This window comes from Yarrowia lipolytica, chromosome 1D (genome assembly GCF_001761485.1).
Source record: "Yarrowia lipolytica chromosome 1D, complete sequence".
NCBI lineage: Eukaryota > Fungi > Ascomycota > Dipodascomycetes > Dipodascales > Yarrowia > Yarrowia lipolytica.
The window spans coordinates 3,421,749-3,442,404 of NC_090773.1; the positions used below are offsets into that span (position 1 = coordinate 3,421,749).

General features: G+C 47.7%; 6 protein-coding genes and 2 non-coding genes across 8 annotated transcripts; 3 read left to right on the forward strand and 5 right to left on the reverse strand.

The window, feature by feature from the left end:
* Window positions 1-481: 481 nt before the first annotated feature.
* YALI1_D34232g (uncharacterized protein) lies at window positions 482-1,735 on the reverse strand (the record flags this gene model as incomplete). The annotated part of the gene is made up of 2 exons (XM_503293.3): window positions 482-1,439; window positions 1,719-1,735. The coding sequence occupies 2 exons, from the start codon at window positions 1,733-1,735 to the stop codon at window positions 482-484; spliced, it is 975 nt and encodes a 324-aa protein (XP_503293.3).
* Window positions 1,736-3,980: 2,245 nt separating this feature from the next.
* YALI1_D34258g (uncharacterized protein) lies at window positions 3,981-4,553 on the forward strand (the record flags this gene model as incomplete). Its single annotated transcript, XM_503294.2, has 1 exon — window positions 3,981-4,553. One exon carries the CDS (start codon window positions 3,981-3,983, stop codon window positions 4,551-4,553), a length of 573 nt encoding a protein of 190 aa, XP_503294.1.
* A 210-nt stretch (window positions 4,554-4,763) lies between these two features.
* Window positions 4,764-5,228, reverse strand: YALI1_D34270g (uncharacterized protein; the record flags this gene model as incomplete). Its single annotated transcript, XM_503295.2, has 1 exon — window positions 4,764-5,228. One exon carries the CDS (start codon window positions 5,226-5,228, stop codon window positions 4,764-4,766), a length of 465 nt encoding a protein of 154 aa, XP_503295.2.
* Window positions 5,229-6,963: 1,735 nt separating this feature from the next.
* YALI1_D34288g (uncharacterized protein) lies at window positions 6,964-10,427 on the forward strand (the record flags this gene model as incomplete). The annotated part of the gene is made up of 2 exons (XM_503296.2): window positions 6,964-6,985; window positions 7,234-10,427. The coding sequence occupies 2 exons, from the start codon at window positions 6,964-6,966 to the stop codon at window positions 10,425-10,427; spliced, it is 3,216 nt and encodes a 1,071-aa protein (XP_503296.2).
* A 1,613-nt stretch (window positions 10,428-12,040) lies between these two features.
* YALI1_D34353g (uncharacterized protein) lies at window positions 12,041-13,531 on the reverse strand (the record flags this gene model as incomplete). Its single annotated transcript, XM_066094293.2, has 1 exon — window positions 12,041-13,531. The coding sequence occupies one exon, from the start codon at window positions 13,529-13,531 to the stop codon at window positions 12,041-12,043; it is 1,491 nt and encodes a 496-aa protein (XP_065950365.1).
* A 4,214-nt stretch (window positions 13,532-17,745) lies between these two features.
* Window positions 17,746-19,914, forward strand: YALI1_D34395g (uncharacterized protein; the record flags this gene model as incomplete). Its single annotated transcript, XM_503298.2, has 1 exon — window positions 17,746-19,914. One exon carries the CDS (start codon window positions 17,746-17,748, stop codon window positions 19,912-19,914), a length of 2,169 nt encoding a protein of 722 aa, XP_503298.2.
* A 215-nt stretch (window positions 19,915-20,129) lies between these two features.
* On the reverse strand, window positions 20,130-20,254 carry YALI1_D34421r. The gene has a single exon (XR_002432127.3). It is a non-coding gene; the product is annotated as a 5S ribosomal RNA (ribosomal RNA).
* Window positions 20,255-20,259: 5 nt separating this feature from the next.
* YALI1_D34422r lies at window positions 20,260-20,340 on the reverse strand. Its single transcript has one exon. It is a non-coding gene; the product is annotated as a tRNA-Glu (tRNA).
* Between the last annotated feature and the right edge of the window lie 316 nt (window positions 20,341-20,656).

Genomic DNA, 20,656 nt, shown 5'->3' on the forward strand with positions numbered 1-20,656 from the left:
GATACAGTACTGTACTGATAGTTAAGCGTGGATATTCACAAGTATTGTTTAACTAACGTTCTCAGCTGGGAACTCAGAGAAATAGAACATAATTTACAATAACACAAGATTTTTGTAGTGCAAGTGCGTATTTTTGAAACAAAATAGTTAAGGATCTTGATTATTAGTATACGAAAAGGTTGTTTTTTTGTTGCTTCGATTTTGATATCCTGGATATTGGTACCCCTAGCTCAACATCTACCTTAACAAGTATCCCAACTAATTAAACATAGATATAGGGAAGGAGTCAATTTCCCCATACTCTGTTAGATGATATTGTAACACCCTTTCAGATACTTGTATGTTACTGATGAATATTTATTAATGGTGATGTACTGAATTTCTGATCATGCTGATGTTCTTGATGTTGATATTACTGATATTACTGATTGATATAACTGGCCTTTCCCTGCCTTGCCAGTGATAACCGTGTCTGCGATGACTAGTCCTTCTTGTTGTTGTTGGAAGCCCAAATTCCCACAGGAATGCACACAGCGAGAATGATAATGATGAGACAAATGAGAAGACACCACCACTTCTTCTTTCGAGCAGCACGAGCAAACACAACAGCCTTGCTGGTATGTCCCATACCCTGCTCCACATCTACCTGAACCTGCTCTGTGTGCTTCTCAACGTGCTGCACGGGAGCCTCCTGCTCGGCCACAAGCAGCTCCATGTCATGGAACAGCTGTGCCAGCTCTGCCATGGTCTGCTCAATTTTCTGGATCTCCCTGTGTCGAGTCTGAACCTCTGATAGAGCTGTCTGGGCCTCTCCTCGTCGGTTGGACGTCCTGAGAGCTTGAGAGAAGATTTGCTCGCCCTGAACATCTTCAATAGCAGCCTTGACTTCGGCGTCGGTGGCTTCAGGACGCACTATTCGGAACTGTCGCTCAGCCTGCTCTCTGTACTTTTGTCGGAAAGTAGCCTCGACCGTCTGGTACCGCTGGATAGCGTTCATGAATTGTCGCTTGAGATTCTCGGCTTGTGTCTTCTTAGTGGAATCTCGTGTAGATCGAGATTGCAGAGACTTGATTCTGTCCTTGAGAGACTGTGATAGGGCAGAAGTTTCGTTTGCGAGCGACCCAATCTGTTCTCGAGTGTACGTCTCCTGTTCCCCACTGATCTCGCTGAGGGCCTGCTTGTGCAACGACTCGATGGTATCGATATTTTGGTCGTATCGTCGAACTATTTTTTTGATTTCGTCCACCTCGTCAAAGAAGTCAGCGACATCATTGTTAGTGCCATAGACGGAAACCTCCTTTGTGGAAGCCTCGCTGATATCCGCCCTGGACTCGTAGGGGTTCTCACCGACAGCCTCCATCTCGTACGAGTTGGCTCCAGCTGGATTGGAGTAAGGGTTGCTATCTGTGAGAGAGTAGGGGTTTGTTCTTCCTAAGTCGCTGGGTTAGCATGGCGATTCAGGGATGAAGGGTTGCAACGTCTGGGGTGACAGAACCCAGGTGGTCTATACAGGTATCAAAGACCTATCCAGATGTCTACCCAGAAGTTCCATGAACAAGCTGAAGAGTTCTATGAACAAGCCGGAGAGGTCTGTGTTTCCAGAACATCAGTTTTGACGATAAGTTCGAACGACCTCGTGATCAAGGAATTGATCAATTCGATCAAGTAACTGGAACCTCAATTAGTTCTGAATCGTGCTCCAGAACTCGGTTACTCACCCGTTGTAGTTGGACATGTCGAATTGTTGATGATTCATACCGCCGGGAAAACGGCCCATTCTTGTACCTCCTGGTGAGCCATGTTGGTGGGCGTCGTATCTGCACGGCCAAACTCAGCCCGTTCTTCTCGTCCACCGCAAACACGTAGTCCTTGGTGGCAAAATAGAGTCTGATTCTCACGCATACCATCTGTAGCGGGGATCAACGGCTGCTGGTGCACCAACGAACCTATGCGGACTAACAAAGAAGGTCTATAAATAAACTGATGGAGATACTGCGCCTCGCCAACGTGACGAACCAGAGAGTTATATGGTACCGATGTTTGACAGTCCAGGCAGGGATACGGACAAGCAGAGTAGGACAGAGTTCTTCCCTTGGTCAAGTGTCGTATTTTACCAGTAGCTATTCATACTGCAAATGCCAAAAATTGACCCTCGCTATACGTCACCATGCATGATCACACGGCTTGTTGCGAGGCTGACCTACTACTCCAATAATGGGTGGACCGAAATGTCCGAGTGACGTAACCACCCAATCACGGCCGTATGACTTGACAAGTTCCTCAACTGCCGTTTCTTCTGTACGTAACTACCGAGTCAGTAACATGCACATCTCTGACGTCCTTCGGTGAGATTTTGAGTTGAAGATAGTTCTGGATAAGCACAGAAAAGAGAGAGCCTTGCAGGAGTTTGTCTAACTTACTGGAGCTATACGAGCACATTAAATTCGAAAATCTACAGTACGTTCGAGTAGTAACAATAATAACAAAGATGCTGGAGCTATGGTGTCCCAGTCTGCCTTGTCACGTGGTGGTGAAGTACAATGGGATTCTACCAAGTCTGGCGAGTCCGGCCGAGGTTCGTTCACAGTAATGCTCTCATTTTCTGGACGCAACCAAATGCAAATGTCCAGGAAGGTGTTTCCATTTTTAGACCCAAGTTGAGTTGAAGGTAAATGCTTCAGAACAGTTGAACGTGACAGTATCTGCTCCTACGACTTGATAAATTCAGCGCCAATTTATCACTGTTCGCTTGTCAAGCCACCATGTGCAGATTTGCGCAGAATTGTGCAGATTTGTGCAGATTTGTGCAGATTTGCGCAGAATTGTCTGGTCCCATACAAGTCGCACCTGTCGTAGTCGCACCCGTCGTACATCTGACTTCACCTGAACTCTACATTCTGTTCTCTGTCTGGACCTCTCATTCAGTCTCGACTGATAAGAGACCGGATTGCAACTAGCCGTAGTACCCTTATCTCGTCGCCCAATTCCATCATCAACAATCAGGTATCTGAGTTATTTACAGTACTGTACTATAGAGTGTCTCCAGACGATTACTGTACAGCGTGGAGAGGTGGCCTGGAGACCTTTCTAATTGGCCCCTCAAATTTACTTGTACCAAATAATTCTCCCGAGGGTGATTCGAGGTCAGTATTGCTTGCTATCCATAGTGCTGTACGGTATATAATAATATTAGTTCTATTTATATCATTGGCAGTACAGTACATAATTGTACCAGTACTGTAGTACTCCTAACAAACCATCTTCAACTAGCAGTGCTTCGCTCCGCCTACAGTGTAGCAAGTAGACATTTCAGGTATATATTGCGTTGTTAGTTACAATTCTCTACAAGCGGTGTCGTTCGAATCAGCGTGAAACTATGAGTCGATTGGTCCACTTTTTGGATACTCTTGTAATAATAAATTTTGCAGAAAGTCGTATTCTCATCGGAGAGTGGATTGGAGTGCTCTCAAGACAAGTGAGAACATGAACCAAGGAGCCTGGAGTGAAGAGAAGAGAATCACAAGGTTATTTCAGGTCATCTATATCCTGATCAGATCACCGTTTGCTGAAATTGAAAAATACAAAGAGAATGGTGGAACGGCTCATGTGTTTGCAGCTTCCTTGAATAGCACTTAAGCCCCCAGTTATCTGACTAAAGTTACAACTGATTAGTTATCACTCCTAGCGCTCACTTAAACAAATTTCATAACTAACTCACGTGAATGTGGTTGGAAAGTGGAAAAGCGGATTCATAGCGGCAAAAGTCATGCTACCAACACGGTATTTCATTCTCGTATCTCTTCAAACTTTTATTCGCCTTATCACTCTACAATCAATCCTTACTACAAGTCCAGATACACCAATTACACACCCGCTTCTTTCCATAGGGTTAGGGTTAGATCAAGAGCACGGTGCAGCTCTCAGGCGCCAGCTGAATCATGACATGATCTCACCACTACAGTAACATCACTCAGCACACAATGAGCAATACTGCTACGACTACCGAAACTGTCGACAAGAACAAAATCTGGGGCGCTCCTCACGCTACCGTCGAGATCAACGGCAAAATGGTGAAGCTGGATGAAAATGGCAAGATCTGCCGGTCTTGCAACTCCTTAAAGGACTTCCAGGCCGCTATGGGAGGAGGTGGCAAGGGAGGCAGCATGGCAGCCATGTTTGGCGCAATGCAGGCCCAGAAGAAGAAGGAGGAGGCACCCAAGGGATACCGAGACGACCCTGCCGACGTGGAGGTTCTTGGACGAGCCACATGGACGTTCTTGCACACCATGGCTGCCCAGTACCCTGACAATCCGTCTGAGACCCAGAAGAAGGAGATGACCGATTTTATGGGCATATTTTCGCGGGTCTATCCCTGCTGGTTCTGTGCGTCCGATTTCCAAAAGTGGATCAAAATGTCTCCTCCGGAGGTTGACAGCAAGGACATTTTGAGCAAGTGGCTTTGCAAGGCGCACAACGAGGTCAATGTCAAGATTGGCAAGCCTGTGTTCGATTGTGCCAACTGGAAGAAACGCTGGCTCGATGGATGGGAGTAAGCTCGCACATGCTAACAACCCATCTTGTATATATATATGTAAATAGTAACTGACTCTAGTTTATTGGGTTCTTATCTGAGACCTGTCTGATCTACTCTACATACTTTATCTTATCAGATTAGATCGATTATAATAAGAGTAGGAGAAGAAGAGCTCATCAGTAAAGGCTCAATCGGCAAGGAACTCACCAGTAATTGGCAAATGGTATTGTTATTTTGTCTGTTCCCCTTCAACTAGCACGAAAGGATCCATCTTCTGAACAAGATCAAGCATCAATTTGTTGCTAAGAGCCACCTCTCTAGCCAGACTCTCGACCTGGGCGGAAATCACGTCAAGTCGCTTATTAATGCCAGATGTATTTCGTTCCATCTGCTCAATCAGATACACGGGATTGGAAGCACTTCCAAGAAGTCCCCTTTCGTTCACTTGGGGCCACAACTGACCCTCCAAGTCGTAAAGTACAGGAGACGTTTGCCGCTTGAGCTTGTAGTTTCCATAGACGTTGATCCCGGTGCACGTGATCTTGAGATACTGCAAACAGTCTTCGTCCGTCTTCCAGCCTGGGTCTGTAGGAATTCTCAAGCTGTGGTATGTCTGTTCACGCTTGGTTGTGGCTCCATGTTCGTTGGAGTGCCATGAAATCACATGAAGAGTGTGGATGATGAAGTAGGTCATGATGAACGATTATGATACTAGTTTTTTGGCACCGGCAAAGGTGGCCATTATATAGAAATCAGAGGGTCTAGCATGTTAACCCATTAGAGACAACATCTAGACCTGCTAAGACACACTTGCCCCACATTACTATCAGCTGAGAGACTAAGGGCGCGCTATTGAGACGGTTATAGTGGTTTTAGTCAATAGTGAAATTGTGATAAGGCGGACAAAGTGGGTCAAGGCGGGACGTTGTAGGACTTTTCTGTCAGGCTAAGTGGCTGCATCTGTATGTTCACTCCCTTTCAAAGATCTGAACTCGTCACAGCTTTCTGACCAGCTGTATATTATAGTAGTGCGGTAACGGAGTGAATGTGGTTCTCTGTGATTATTTCAGATCTACTAGCGATAATGAAAGTCTCAATGGTTTGAACGTGAAATTTGGAGCATCTATTGTACTCACTGTAATTTCCGCATAAAGTTTCAAGTAATTTTCAATTATTGTCCTAACAAAATTCACTTAGTATAATGAACTAAAATGTATTAAATACATTATAAGTTCTGTTAAATTTTAACCAATCTTGGATTTCATTAAGAAGTTGGTAACTCTCTACTATTTTATTCAATCCCCAACTCTCCAGTATTTCTGCGAGCCCGAAAAAGGACCCCCAGCACAATATTTTTCTTAACAAAACTCCTAACTGGGTCAACCAAAACTTTAAGATGATTCGAAAATTTTAAAACGACCAAAATCGCGTTCATATCATTATATAGTCAATGGCGTCCTCACTTCTCACCAACTACACGTCTTTGGAACCTCCTTCTGTCCCTATAACACACCCCCACCACCCCATGTCAATTACGTCATAGACCCCCACTCGAAAAAACCCTAGTCATTTAGCCCGAATCGGAAACAAGACACGCCCCCTGTGTGCATGAAATGAAACTATTTGTGGGGCTAAAAGAATAGGGGTGAGTGAGTGAGTGATGCTGTGACACCATGGTCCCCATATACAATGTGGTGTAATTTACTCCCTGCCCTGTCAGTGCTTGCATTAGAGCCTGGCCACGTGACTTTCTGCAGCTAAAGGATAAATACTCCTGTTCCAATAGCGCTGCGTACAGCCCCTAGGGCAAGTTCTATTTTCTACGGCCATTTAGTTTGGTCGTCGTTGTTAGTGTACCGCCCCTGCTATTAATAGCCCCTGTAGAAGTATATGCATGTACATCACACATACGCGAAATAGAGTTGGAGTATAGGTGTGCAGGGTGAGTTTGGAGAAGTGGGTACAGTTGGTGAAGTTGTAGAGTATAGGCCGGGTTCTGCGGAGACTTTGTACATCTCCCGCCACATCTGCTCTGTTGTAACCCGTCGTTTCTCGCTCCTCTCTTTCCATTCCCCTTCCGCTGACACGTCACTATTTATACACTACCTGATGCGGCTGCAGGAGAACTGTACGAGACTGAAAACCTCACGACGACACTGCCACAGAACTAGTCATTTGACGTTTTAAGGGGCGCGTTGTTTGTCTGATCTGAGGCATAGTCGTCCATTTTCACGAGATTTCACTTAAGAGTCGGCTTTTACTTTGCCACTCGACTTTCTGACAGGACTACTACTCACTTGTCTACTCTCCACTCACTTCTGATCAACCAGAAGATTAATTATTATTTCTCCCGACCCCTGGACAAGGCACAGACAGCAAACAGACAACCTAAGAAAGGACCTTGGACGGCAGACGCTCTCGTTCTCAACATGAGTCGCAATCCGTATGACGGTGAGTATGAGATATGGGATATTCGGGGCGCAGATCCGACTGGAAAGACGTGTTGTGCCAACATGGCTGGTCCAACATGGCTGGTGATCTTGACTGGCAGACTAGACTGCGATGGCACCACGACACACAGATATGGCCATAGGAGCCTGTGCACTGATATTACACAACCACTGGGTCGAACAGATCAGTTCTGTCTCACTGGTACATAACTGTTGTTGTCGTTACTACCGCCTTCCCAGCTAACTCAGAAATGACGGAACGCTACTACGCAAACGACAACCGGTCCCACGATCATCTCACAGATCGGTTCGCTACTCCACACCCTGCTCCTACCCCCCACGGTGGCCACCCTACCGAAGAGCTCGCAGATCACTACGGCTTCAGTGCACCCGGTAACAACAACTATGCTCCCGCCACTCCAGCCCCCCCGTTGCCGCCGAACCCATATCACAACGGTGTTCACTCTTCTGCACCAACTGCCCCGTTGGACTTCACCGAGCAGCCTGGAGCTGACGACCATCATGATCTCGGCCACTCCGCTCATCAAAATGACCCCTTAACCCAAGACACATCATACTATGGAGCCGGTACAGGCGTGCCACCAGCTGATCCCTACGGCCCCGATCCGTATGCGCCTGCTCCCGACGCACACTTTTACGAAAACAATGCCATTCCTGCTGTTGGAGGAGCAAACCTGTACCAACAAAACTCTTACCAGCATGATCCTGCCCCGTTTGTGCCCGAGGAGGGAGACTCGTACCTGCTCAAGCCTTACGGCCAGCAACAGCACCACTCACTGGGCGTTTTTGACAACGGCAGCTACGTCAACGACGAGGCAGACCTCGACAACTTTGTCCCCTTCCCTATTGCCGGAGATACGTATGCCCTCAACACCTACGAGGACAGTGAGGAAGAGGAGCCTCCCGTGCAGATGCCCGACTCGTTTGCTGGCTCGCGCAGGTCGTTTGAGTCTGGTGACGATGACGACGACGACGATGATGATGATGACGACGAAACCATCGAGGAGCCCAGTGCGTTTGGAGCTCATGTGCCTCCTCCAGACGTCCAGCCTCGCCGACGAAAAACCATCAAGCGAGTGCGACTCTTCCGAGGCAATCTGGTGCTCGATTGTCCCGTGTCCAAAAAGCTGCTTTCCAAGTACCCCGAGCCTCGACGGGAACGAGAGTTCACGCACATGCGGTACTCTGCCGCCACTTGCGACCCGTCGGAGTTTGTGCCCAACCAGTTCACGCTGCGGCAAAAGTGCTACCAGCAGCCCCGACAGACGGAGCTGTTCATTGTGGTTACCATGTACAATGAGGATGATATCCTGCTGGGCCGGACCCTGCAGGGTGTATTTAAGAACATCAAGCACCTGACGACGAGGACGCGGTCCAAGGTGTGGGGTAAGGACGCATGGAAGAAGGTCGTTGTCTGTGTCGTTTCTGACGGTCGAGAAAAGATCAACCCCCGAGCGCGGGCCTTGATGGCGGCTCTGGGAGTCTACCAGGACGGATTCGCCAAGAATATCGTTAACGACCAACCCGTGGCGGCGCATATTTACGAGTACACGACCATGGTGGGCATTTCCAGCGTCGACAAGAGTGTCAAGCTGACGACAGAAAAGACAATCCCCATTCAGATGGTCTTCTGTCTCAAGGAAAAAAACCAGAAGAAGATCAACTCGCACCGGTGGTTTTTCCAGGCGTTTGGGCCCGTTCTAAACCCTAACGTGTGTATTCTGCTGGATGCAGGAACCCAGCCCGGTCACGACTCCATTTACCATCTGTGGAAGGCCTTTGATAGCCATGCTGATGTTGGCGGCGCCTGTGGAGAGATCAAGGCAATGCTTGGCAAGGGTGGCAAGCAGCTTCTCAACCCGCTGGTAGCTGCCCAGAACTTTGAGTATAAGATGAGTAACATTCTCGACAAGCCGCTTGAATCCGTGTTTGGATTTATTTCCGTGCTTCCAGGAGCCTTTTCTGCTTACAGATACACGGCTCTTCAGAACGACGTCAACGGTGTTGGTCCTCTAGCCTCCTATTTTAAGGGAGAGACTCTGCATGACTCTGGAGCAGGTATTTTCACAGCAAACATGTACCTGGCCGAGGATCGAATTCTGTGTTTCGAACTTGTGGCCAAGAAGAACTGCTCGTGGAAACTGAAGTACGTGAAATCTTCTTCGGCTGAGACTGATGTGCCCGACCATCTGTCCGAGCTGGTTATGCAACGACGACGATGGCTAAACGGATCCTTCTTTGCAGCTATCTACTCATCTGCTCACTTTTACCAGATTTGGCGGTCATCCCACTCGATTGGCCGAAAGCTATTCTTCCATCTGGAGTTCATCTACCAGACGTTCCAGATGCTGTTCTCGTGGTTCGCGATTGGCAACTTCTTTCTGGTGTTCCGAATTCTCACTTCGGCTCTTGGAGACCCCAGCATGCATTTTGCTCCTGGAAACGTGCTTGGAGTCGTCTTTCTGTGGCTCTACTGTTGCTGCATTGTGGCCACTTTTGTTCTCGCATTCGGAAACCGGCCCACGGGTACGCAGGCCTTCTACACCGTGGTTGTTTGTTTCTTTGCGGTGCTGATGGCGTATCTAATTTTTGCTGCCATTTACATTTCCGTCAAGGCTGTTTCCTATGCGTTATGTTCGAATGGAGGTAAGCTGACTCTCTCGTTGGTGTTTACCAACGCCACGTTCCGAGACCTGGTTGTGTCTCTGTGTTCAACCTACGCTCTCTACTTTCTCATGTCTTTCCTTTACTTTGAGCCCTGGCACATGTTCACCTCCTTCCTGCAATACCTGCTCATTTCGCCCAGTTACATCAACGTGCTCAACGTTTATGCCTTCTGCAACATCCACGATATTTCCTGGGGAACCAAGGGAGACACTGCGCAGAAGATGGATCTTGGTGTGGCCAAAACAAACCAGGCTGGTAAGCTGGAGGTTGACATTCCCACCCAAGAGCTGGACATTGATTCCAGTTACATGAACGAAATCAACACGCTGCAGCAGGTGGTCAAGGAGGAGAAGCGACAACCCAGTAAGGAAGACAAGGAGACGGACTATTATGCACTGGTGCGGTCGTCCGTCGTGCTTTTCTGGATGCTTACTAACTTTGTGGTCATTGCAGTTGTTCTGAACGCTGGAGGCCTGAGTATTGTGTCTACTGACCCTGCTCAGGCCGCGGGTGCTGCTGCTCCTGCTGGAGCTGGAGCTGCTGCTGTTGCTCCTGCCTTGAGATTCGTTCGACGAGGTATTCGGCACGTGCTTGAGACGCGACAAGATCCAGGCACCTGTGAAGCAGTGGGAGGCCCGACTGATGTGCGAACCGAGATTTATCTACGAGTGGTTCTGTGGTCGGTTGCAGCCCTATCTTGTTTCCGAGGCATTGGCGCCACTTGGTACCTCATTGCTCGACTGTTTGGACATTAAACTGACGAAAATGACACGATATATAAACTGATATACACCTGTACTTGTAATATTATGCTGAATTGAATGAATAATGAGCTATTTTGGATCTACAGTATCATGACGTATTCCACAATGTGGTATAGTCGGTATGTATTGTAAACAACACCTAAGAACCCATCTAGGAGAGAAGATGAGATATGTCATGAATTTGGTTATAAATGGGACTTGATATGTTCCAAGTCCATATATAGCCGGTTAAAGGCGGCTCGTGACTGTCAGTATGTTCTTCAGTCTTCCTCCGGATTATGATTTTTCAGGCTAAGGAAATAAGCTCATCGTATATGCACTGATATAGGCAAGGTGAAATTGAGATTAAAAAGAGTGAGAAATAGGTGGAAGGGAAGTAGTATCGATGAGACAAACTCCTTTTTATTCAAGCTTTTTCTTAATTGATTCAACGAGTCTTTTTTTATTTATTGTTTTCACTGTAAGTCATCCTCTTCTAGGGAGTTCTATCCGATTCCCTTCTTTCAGGATATGCATCTTAATGGATGGTCTGCATATGTGATGAATATCTGATGCATATGTTTTGTCACTAACCATGTCTAATAAACTGTATAATTAGCTAGACCAACAATATATAAACCCCCCTTGGCTCTTACTTTTCTCGTCAGAATCAGACCAGTTCATCCTGGGTCATTCTCAAGACGGAATGTGCCTTATATAGCCTGCAGGGATGCAGAGCTGATAAGCAGACCTATCACAAGACAGCTAACAGAGATATGTCCACAACGAGAACCGCTTGCCTAGCTGTGTCCGTTTGAGTTGTTTAGGGCAATGTGGAGAGATTCCAGAATCCCAATTTCGGTCAAGAGACTCACGCTATGACGCATGGAAAAACATGGAGGAATCTGATCAAACCTTTTATCTAGTTTTAAAGAGGATTAGGTGAAATATAGAACCTCTTGATTTAATAAATTCTGGGCCTTTAGTCCCATCCGATTTTGATTCGTAAAGTAGTGAGTGATTTGAACTGGAGCGAGTTGCATTGTACTTTCAATCTCCATTCATTCTCCATATCTATCGCTTCTGAAGAGCACGATATTCAGTCTCGTGTGTATACAAAGGTCAATACAGTACATACTGCATACTACAGTAATTATACAACGCAATCTGTAAACACACGTCCCATATGTAAACAATCGTTCCAACTAAACTCCCAACTGTAATAGTCATCTATCATACTCCGTTTAATTGCACATTCAGTCACGGATCTTTAAAAAACCCGACCCGTTGCCAGCTGTGAGATGAGCAGGTGTGCAGTATGTATTTATGTTTCCAGCTACCAGTACAAGAACTCTACAGTAGTTGTATATATTTCCACACTGTGATATCGTCACATTGTGCATCACAGAATGTAATTTCTCTACTTACATCTCATTTGTACGAGTGCCGTATCAACTCTATCCATATCAAAATCACCCCATTCCAAAGATACAATAGATATTATAAAGCCACTTGTACGCCACTACAAGTCGTACCTCTCGTCTCCTTTCAAGTTTCTCTCCTTTACAGTCATATATTTATTCATTCAATCATAACACTAGAGTCTTTGCACAAATGCCCCCCACTTAAGCAAGCTTGGCCTGGTCCAGCATGATTCGGACAGCCTTGGTCTGAATGTAGTTGTCCAGACCGTCCTTACCCATCTCCTTGCCGAAACCGGACTGGTTGAAGCCGCCGAAGGGAACGGCCTCGTGGAAGGAGTTGTAGCAGTTGATCCAGACGGTTCCGGCGTGCAGGTTCTCGGCCACGTAGTGAGCCTTGGAGATATCCTGGGTGTGCACACCAGCAGCAAGACCGTACTCGGTGTCGTTGGCCAGAGCAAGCACCTCATCGACGGTCTTGAACTTGGTGACACACACAACGGGACCAAAAATCTCCTCCTGGACAATCTTCATATCGGGCTTGACGTCGGTGAAGACGGTAGGTCGGATGAAGTATCCCTTGTCCTGGGCTCGGCAGCCTCCGGTCAGCAGGGTAGCTCCCTCGGCCTTTCCAGCCTCAATGAAGCCCATGACTCGGTCAAACTGGAGCTTGGAGGTCTGAGCACCCTGGAAGGTGTCGGAGTTGAAGGGGTCGCCAACAACAACCTCGTCGGCCTTCTTCTTGAAGGCCTCCACGACCTTGTCGTAGATGCCCTCCTGGACGTAGAGTCGAGATCCAGCGCAGCAGACCTCACCAGAGTTGAAGAAGATACCGAGAGCGGACCAGGACAGGGCGTTCTCAATGTTGGCATCGTCAAAGATGATGTTGGGGGACTTTCCACCAAGCTCCAGGGTGATCTTCTTGAGGTTGGAAAGGGCGGCGGACTTGAGCACCTGCTTACCGGTGGCGGTGGAACCGGTGAAGGCAATCTTTCGGATCTTGGGGTGGTTAGTCATGGCAGCACCGACCTTTCCGTAACCAGAGAGGATGTTGAGAACACCAGGGGGGAAACCAGCCTCCTTGACGAGAGAAGCAGCATAAAGAGCTGACAGAGGGGTGGACTCGGCGGACTTAAGGATGACGGTGTTACCGGTGGCAAGAGCGGGACCAATCTTCCAAGCCCACATGAGCAGGGGGAAGTTCCAGGGGATGATCTGGCCACAGACACCAATGGGCTCCTTTCGGGTGTAGGAGAAGTGGCCGTCGTTGCCCTGGATGATGTCTCCGTAGATCTTGTCGGCGTATCCAGCGTAGTATCGGATGACCTTGACGACGAGGCCAACGTCGCCCTTGGCGTGGGCGTACACCTTTCCGTTATCTGTGGTCTCAATGGCGGCCAGAATGTCGAGGTCTCGCTCAATGAGGTTGGCAAGCTTGTTGAGCAGGACGCCTCGCTCGGAGGGGGCGGTCTTGAAGGCCCAGGTCTTGAAGGCAGCGGAAGCAGCGTCGACGGCGGCCTCCACGTCGGCCTCGTCGGCCTCGGCGACCTGGCAGATAACCTCTTCGGTGGTGGGGTTCTCGGTGGCAAAGGTCTTTCCGTCCTTGGCGGCCACAAATTCGCCGTTGATGAAGAGGCCAGTGGGCTGGGTGACCTTGAGGCCGTTGGCCAGAGTGAGTTCGGTGGTCATGGTCATTGTGTGCTGTTGTGTAGAGGAGTACTCGTTAGTGTGATGGTTTGAGGTGGGACAGCCCTACGTATTTATATTAAGAGAGCTGAGCTTACAGAGGGAGGCGGGGCAAGTGCTTTTCGAGTTACGGGTATACGGATCTAGTGCGTAGTATTCTGCATGGGACTGCATGAGGGTGTGGGGTAAGCAGTGAGTGGAAAGATGGGGATAAGTTGAGGGAGCGGGACACACCATGTTGGGGGGGATTGATGCAATGGCAATTGATCAATTGAAGTGGTTATGTGGTCCTAATTCAGCCGTGTATCACTCGAGTTGATGTCATACTCCTCCAAACTCTCCCGGTATAGCTAAGGGCTGTCACTCCACTTACCCCCAACATTCTGTAGGGTGAAACCCTAAGGCAAACCCAATGGCAAACACACCTCAACCTAACGGACGTTTACGAGGAGATGCAGACGGTGTAACGGAGAAATAGCGGAGAGGTGGCGGAGGGTCAAAACAGGGTGTAACGGAGGAGGTGAAGAATGGCTCTGGCCGACCGGATGGGCGTCAGCATCAAGGCTCGGCCTGCTGATGGCGCTAATAAAAAAGTACGATTTTAGCTGCATTTTAGGCATGTTGTTTGGCGTCTGACAGCGTAGCAGAGGCTCCGGTTGCTTGGTATTCTTTATGATGATAAATCACCGCTCACGATACAACCAAGGACTCAGATGAGGCTCTACCGACTGGTGCACTCACGCACTTCCTGCCGTCTCTCCTCCTCCTCCAACTCTAATGTGGATATTCAACGGAATGGTGGAATCTGGAGGAACAAGAGGAACAAGAGGCAAGGCCATTTACGTCTGCTGCTGCATGCGTTGGATGCAGGTGGTTGTGTCAGTCGGTGGTGACGTACGGTTTGTGACGATAGTGTTGGATAGAGCCTCTACTGGGTACAGTCAAGAAGCTGTACAGGTGCTCACGTCCGTTATTGTGTCGTGCTTTCGTCCTCCGTCTGGACGTTAAATTATATAAACATGTGTCTTCCCCAGCTTCTCCCCACACAATTGCTTTTCTCCTCCTGAGTCTTGATTGCACTATGCGTCACCTGGGGCTACCGGTTAGCTCGGCTGGGAGGAGCCGTCAAACTCAAGGTTGGCTTGAGAATGGGGGCCAACATCTGGAGGCCCAGTGAGGCACTGGCATATCAGTACAGTATGTACCTTCGGCTTTCAGCCACCCCGGGCTTTGTTGGAATCACGATGATAATTATTAATTGCAGGCAATTTTGATTAATGATCGACGGGAACCTGGACAACTGTCTGTGGGTATCGGTATCGTACAATACAGATACTTCACGTCTCGGCAACCCCACACATTACAAATAACCTCAGATCTAACCATATGGGGCACGCAGGTCCTAACCGTCGCGACACGTGTCTCAGGTGGGGTGTTAATGCCGAGAACGCCTGTTACACACACGGTCATTGGTTTAGTTACTATACATTTCTTGTGGTTGGTGTTCCTATGGGACTCTGTGTTTTGTTGCTGGCACTGATTACAGTCTATTGAACAAGGAATTCAACTACAGTACAGTAATAGCTACGGGGTATACAAGAACATTCAAGTAAAGTACGATGCAGGAGGTGTCGTTTCATGTCCTTGTGGTTTTGTCTCTTTTGATGACAGTTAACGATACAATATCATCTTAACATGGGAATTATCAATGTGAACCCCAATATGGTGCCTTCAAATGAACCCCAATATGTTTCTATCAAATGTAGCAGAGCTCTCATTATTGCTTATCAATTGAGACACAAGGGACTTGCGGTCTCTATTGTAAATCTCCAGACTGCTAAGGATCAGCTGTTGTGTATAGATACTTTTTATAGTGCTCAGAGTGTCCCAGTTCCACCATACATCTTAGACTGACCAGGTTCCAATGAGTTTTGTACAGTAATTCCAGTAATTGATGCCGTTTGAAACAGCGTAAAATGCTGAAGTGAATGGTAAACTTGTCATCACGTGGATTCTTAGATCCTTCTGTTATATACTTTTTCAGTGGGGAGAGCTTTGATGCAACTTAGTGAGTTGAACCAGCCAGGCACCTATGTCATACAAGTACAATTACACAAGTACAGTACATACTGTACAAGTTATACTGTGCTTGCACTCGTTCATTTTCTCCAGAGCCCTTCCTCTCATCACACTGTTTAACGGAGCCCAGCAAATTTGAACCACCTAATCGAGGACCATATATGGATCTCGTCCAAGTCATGTGACCTGAATATCACGAACAAGCTCCAACACGTGACAACATCGACCAACCACAGCCTCGTGCCATTAAGTTTTTACAGCCAACATCCTGTCTCGTGTCTTGCAATAAGCCGACTCTAGTGTTCACGAATTTGAGTCCCCTACCTCCCAACGTTCATTGTACTGTACAGACTTGACTGACAGTCGATGTGCAGATCTCAGGCAAAACACACAACCACAACGATAATATTCTCTGTAAAAACAAAATATGCTGTATTTAATATTTTCGCTTCTCTCTTATCTATCACATGCCAGAGTACAGAGACGAGTGACGCAAACGTGTTCCAGTCGCGGACAGTATGAGTACGTACTCAGCTATGTTAGTGTCTAGATTACAGTCAAGCAAGACTACAGTACAGTAGGCGCCATAACCAATGGGGAGTTAGAAGTATTAAAGCTGATACTCATTCCTATTAGTACCGGTACAGTACCATAAGTTTTTGTCAACCCATCGTCCGTGGACCTAATGTTTCAGCTTACCACATTGAGCAGTCTGAGATCATTTCTAGCGTCAATCATGTATTCCAACGGTGGGATCATTCGTTTCAAATTAGTTGACTTTAGTTGGGAATTAGTTTAACTGGAAATTCTGCTGGGGGTTCATTTTTAGTAATCCCAAACGCTGACAAGGAAAAATACAATATAATTAGATATTAAATGTACTACTTTTTAACAGATTTTCAATATCAAACCCTTACATCAGACAATTTCCTAAGATTATTGTTGTTTCGATATCCAAAGCTAAGTGTAACTTGGTGATCATTCATAAACACCACTGCCAGGGAGATGACAAACATGACGCTATAACCTGGTGTAAGCAACATTGCCGTCTACTACACCTGTTCAGCAAGCTCTCGCTGTGTTGGAACCAGCAGATACGTCAAACAGACTACACACTACAAGCACGGTATCGCACACCCGTACTGGTGCTTTCGTGCTGTATATACAGACTTCGTAGACAAGGCCTCGCATCAAAATGTCAGACAAGGCGAAGGTTGAAAATGAGATGCACTTTATTGTTGATTAGCTCACATTCACCATCGAGGAGATGTACCATCGAGGAGGAAATGAAGCAGTGTGAAAAGCCGATGTTTTGTCAAATTCACGTGATCTAGCCTACTGGATCTAATCTAGGGGCTTACTAATCACATTGTTTACATTTCAGCCCCAAAAATCCACATTCATCTCCACAAAATAAACTTTGACTTGTTGTGAGCACTGTACTCCCAAGACTCACATCTAAAACATCGTCAGTCGTCCCTAACTCGCCTCACACAACCGGAGGGGCTTCCGGCGGTTAATTCCTAGAACGAAAACACTACACCCAGCACTGTGAACACAAAAACCACCCTAATTATCCTCTATACTAGCTCCCACGGCCAGTGTTTACAAAGACCCGGTTCTCTTGATTAGGTTAGGGTTGTACAGTATGCGGCTACAGCTGTAAACATAACATTGATCGGCGGACGGTGTCAAGGGCCCGATGTTGGTGCGTGGGAAACTGATAGAAGCGATACCATAGCACCTTGTACTGTACAGGGAACCTCTGGGAGTATGTAGGGTGCTTCTAAGGTGTATCTACAGAGTGTTTTGACAGAATTGATGATTTGGAAAGTGTTGATTTTGGGGCAGAATCAAACCCGGAAGGTAGATAACAACACTGCCAATGGACTCACCAGAACCACGACAGTCCATTGAAGCCCTTTCCACGCCAATTTGACGCAAATTCACCTTCTTCAACCTCATTCCTTCTGTTGTTTCGATACTATGTTGCTGTGACAACCCCCGAACCTAATGCCCAATATGGCAATAACCCAACTGAAGCCGAACAATATAAGCACTGGGCCATGGCCTACCACTGAACACACAACACTACATCACCATCTTGACACTCGGTCACCAATTACCCAAAAAAATAAAAGAAGATGTTCAAGCGACCAGATCCCTTGAGGCCTCTGGGCAGCGAGCATCGAGACAATGTCGTCAACCCCATGAAGCTGCGGGCAGGCAAGGAGAACAACGACGCCTATCACAACAACAAGTACACCTCGGAGAACCAGCCACAACCAACAACCCCGTACTACACCGGCAAGGGCAACTACTACAATCCCAGCAGCAAGCCCGCCGTGAGCAGTGCCCATGCTGCTGCCGCCGCTGCCGCCATTGCCCCTACAGCCTCCTCCAGAGCTCCCACAGCCGCTACTCACAAGACTCCCCGGAAAAAGGAAAAGCTTTCCAGCTTGTGCAAGACTCCTCCTTCTCTCATCAAGAGTCGAACCGGCGACCACTTCGCCCGGGGCTCGTGTCTGGGCGAGGGTGGTTTCGCTAGATGTTTCCAGGTGAAGAATGATGCTGGCAAGACCTACGCTGCCAAGACGGTGGCCAAGGAGAGCGTGCGCAACGAAAAGACGAAAAACAAGCTGCTGGCGGAAATCAAGATCCACAAGTCGCTAAAGCACCCCAACATTGTCGAGTTCGTCGACTGCTTTGAAGACGACCACAATGTGTACATTCTTCTGGAAATGTGCTCCAACCAGAGCATGATGGAGATGCTGCGGGCCCGAAAGGGATTTACCGAGGGCGAGGCAAAGTACTACATGGTGCAGATTCTCGGCGCTATCAACTTTATGCACAGACGACGAGTCATCCACAGAGACCTCAAGCTCGGCAATATCTTCCTCGACGAGCACATGCATGTCAAGATTGGAGACTTTGGACTTGCTACGGTTCTGGACAAGCCCACCGACCGACGGGTCACCATCTGTGGCACCCCCAACTACATTGCTCCCGAGGTTCTTGCTGGCAAGCATAAGGGCCATTCGTTTGAGGTCGACATTTGGTCTGCTGGTGTCATTCTATTCACCATGGTCACAGGTAAGCCTCCATTCCAGTCCAAGGACGTGGAGACCATCTACCAGCGAATCAAGAAGAACGACTGGAAGTTTCCCGCCGATCTTCCTATCAGCAGCGAATGCAAGGATCTTGTTCGACAGATGCTAGTTGGAGATCCTCACCAGCGTATCAACCTGGCCAACATTCTCAAGCACCCATTCTTCTTCACTGACTTCCCCGCCTCCATTCATCCTCAGGCTGCTAAGCTGAGACAACCTGAAACCCGAGTCAGCTACACTCAGTCACACAAGAATTTTGAGGCCATCAAGATTGCCGCCAGACTCGATAGCAGACACCTGGCACCCCGATCGACATCTCCTCCCGTCACAATTGAGCGTCAGGACGTTGAGGCCGACCAGCCAGCCAAGATTCTCCCCCAGTCTCTGTCTCCGGCTTCCACCAAGGAGAAGTACAAGATGGTTGACGTCAAACCCGATCCCCAGGGTCCCCAGGCGATTGAAGCCGACCGGCGAGTCATGGAGAACGTGCCTCAGTCTATGAGCCTCAAACCCCAGAATCAGCTCTTCAAAATCTTTCATGAGGCACTGGACAGGCAACTCCGAAGTGGACCCTCACACCACAACTCCAGTGGCCGGGCAGACGAGAAGACCATCTTCATTTCCAAGTGGGTGGACTACTCCAACAAGTTTGGATTTGCCTACCAGCTGTCGTCCAACGTCGTCGGCGTTCTCATGGAGCAGGAAAAAACCATTCTTATGGACATGCGGTACGAGGAGCATCTGTTCCAGGTGGTGATGGAGCAGGAGGCAAAGGACGTGGCCACCCGAAGCAATCCCAAGAGCAACTGGTCTATTGACACCTTCACGAGCACACAATATCCTGCCGAGCACAAGCACCGAATCAAGCTCGTCAAGCAGTTCCACAAATTCATGAACGACCATCTGTGTATGGTGGAGGACGAGAAGGAGATTGGCCTGGACATGGTGTGGGTACTGAGCTGGCAGCGGTCGGCCGGATTCGTGGTCTTTCACCTGTCCAACGACTCGTTCCAGTTTAACTTTGAGGATCACTGCAAGATGGTCATTAGCCACTGTGGTCAATCCATGATGTTCATCGACGACGACAAGATGTTCCACCACTGGACGCTGGACGAGGCCTGCATGCACGCAGGAGAGGGACACTGGAATCTTCAGGAAAAGTTGGTGCGTGTGTACCAGTACTTTGAGGGTCTCCTTAACTAGAGAGGCTCAGAGACTCCGCGCAACAATTGTTGTGTCATTAAATTAGCTAACTTAATAATGCATGATACCATAATATTTGTGGGGAGAAAGTAGGGTGTCTATATCGAAGTTTTCGTCTGAAAAAAGTGGAATCTGTCTCATTCATGTGGCGAATAATGAGGAGGCTAAAACAAGGAAATGCTAAAACGGAATAATCATTTGGTTCGAAAAAAAAAGATTACAGCACCCAGGATTCTCGTATGGTTCTTCCACTTACAATACCTAACTAGGCTTTTCTGGTGCTTGACTATGGCTTAATCGGACGGGAAGCCGTATTTTCACCAGGGATATGGCCGGAAACCAAAGACTCGATACGGGGAATCGAACCCCGGTCTCCACGGTTCTCAGAATGAGAGCGTGATGTGATAGCCCCTACACTATATCGGAAGGTTAAAACAAAACCTTATTGGGTCAATAGAACGTGATATGAAGACCACGTGACCATTTTTGATTTGTCTTATTGCGAGAGCCTGAGAGGATCTATGAGAATAAATCCAGTGTGGGGTTGTTAAGAGCACTTTAAATACATGCCTTAGATATAAACATGACTGTTAGAGGAGTGTTGTTGCTGGTATCATTGTTGTTGCTTTTCATGAAAGTGACAGCTACAAGTCCACAATGGTGAAAACTAATATCCCAAGTAACAAATCAGTTATTTATTAAGAGAGTTAGAATTATTGAAGAATCGTAGTTATAACCTGCA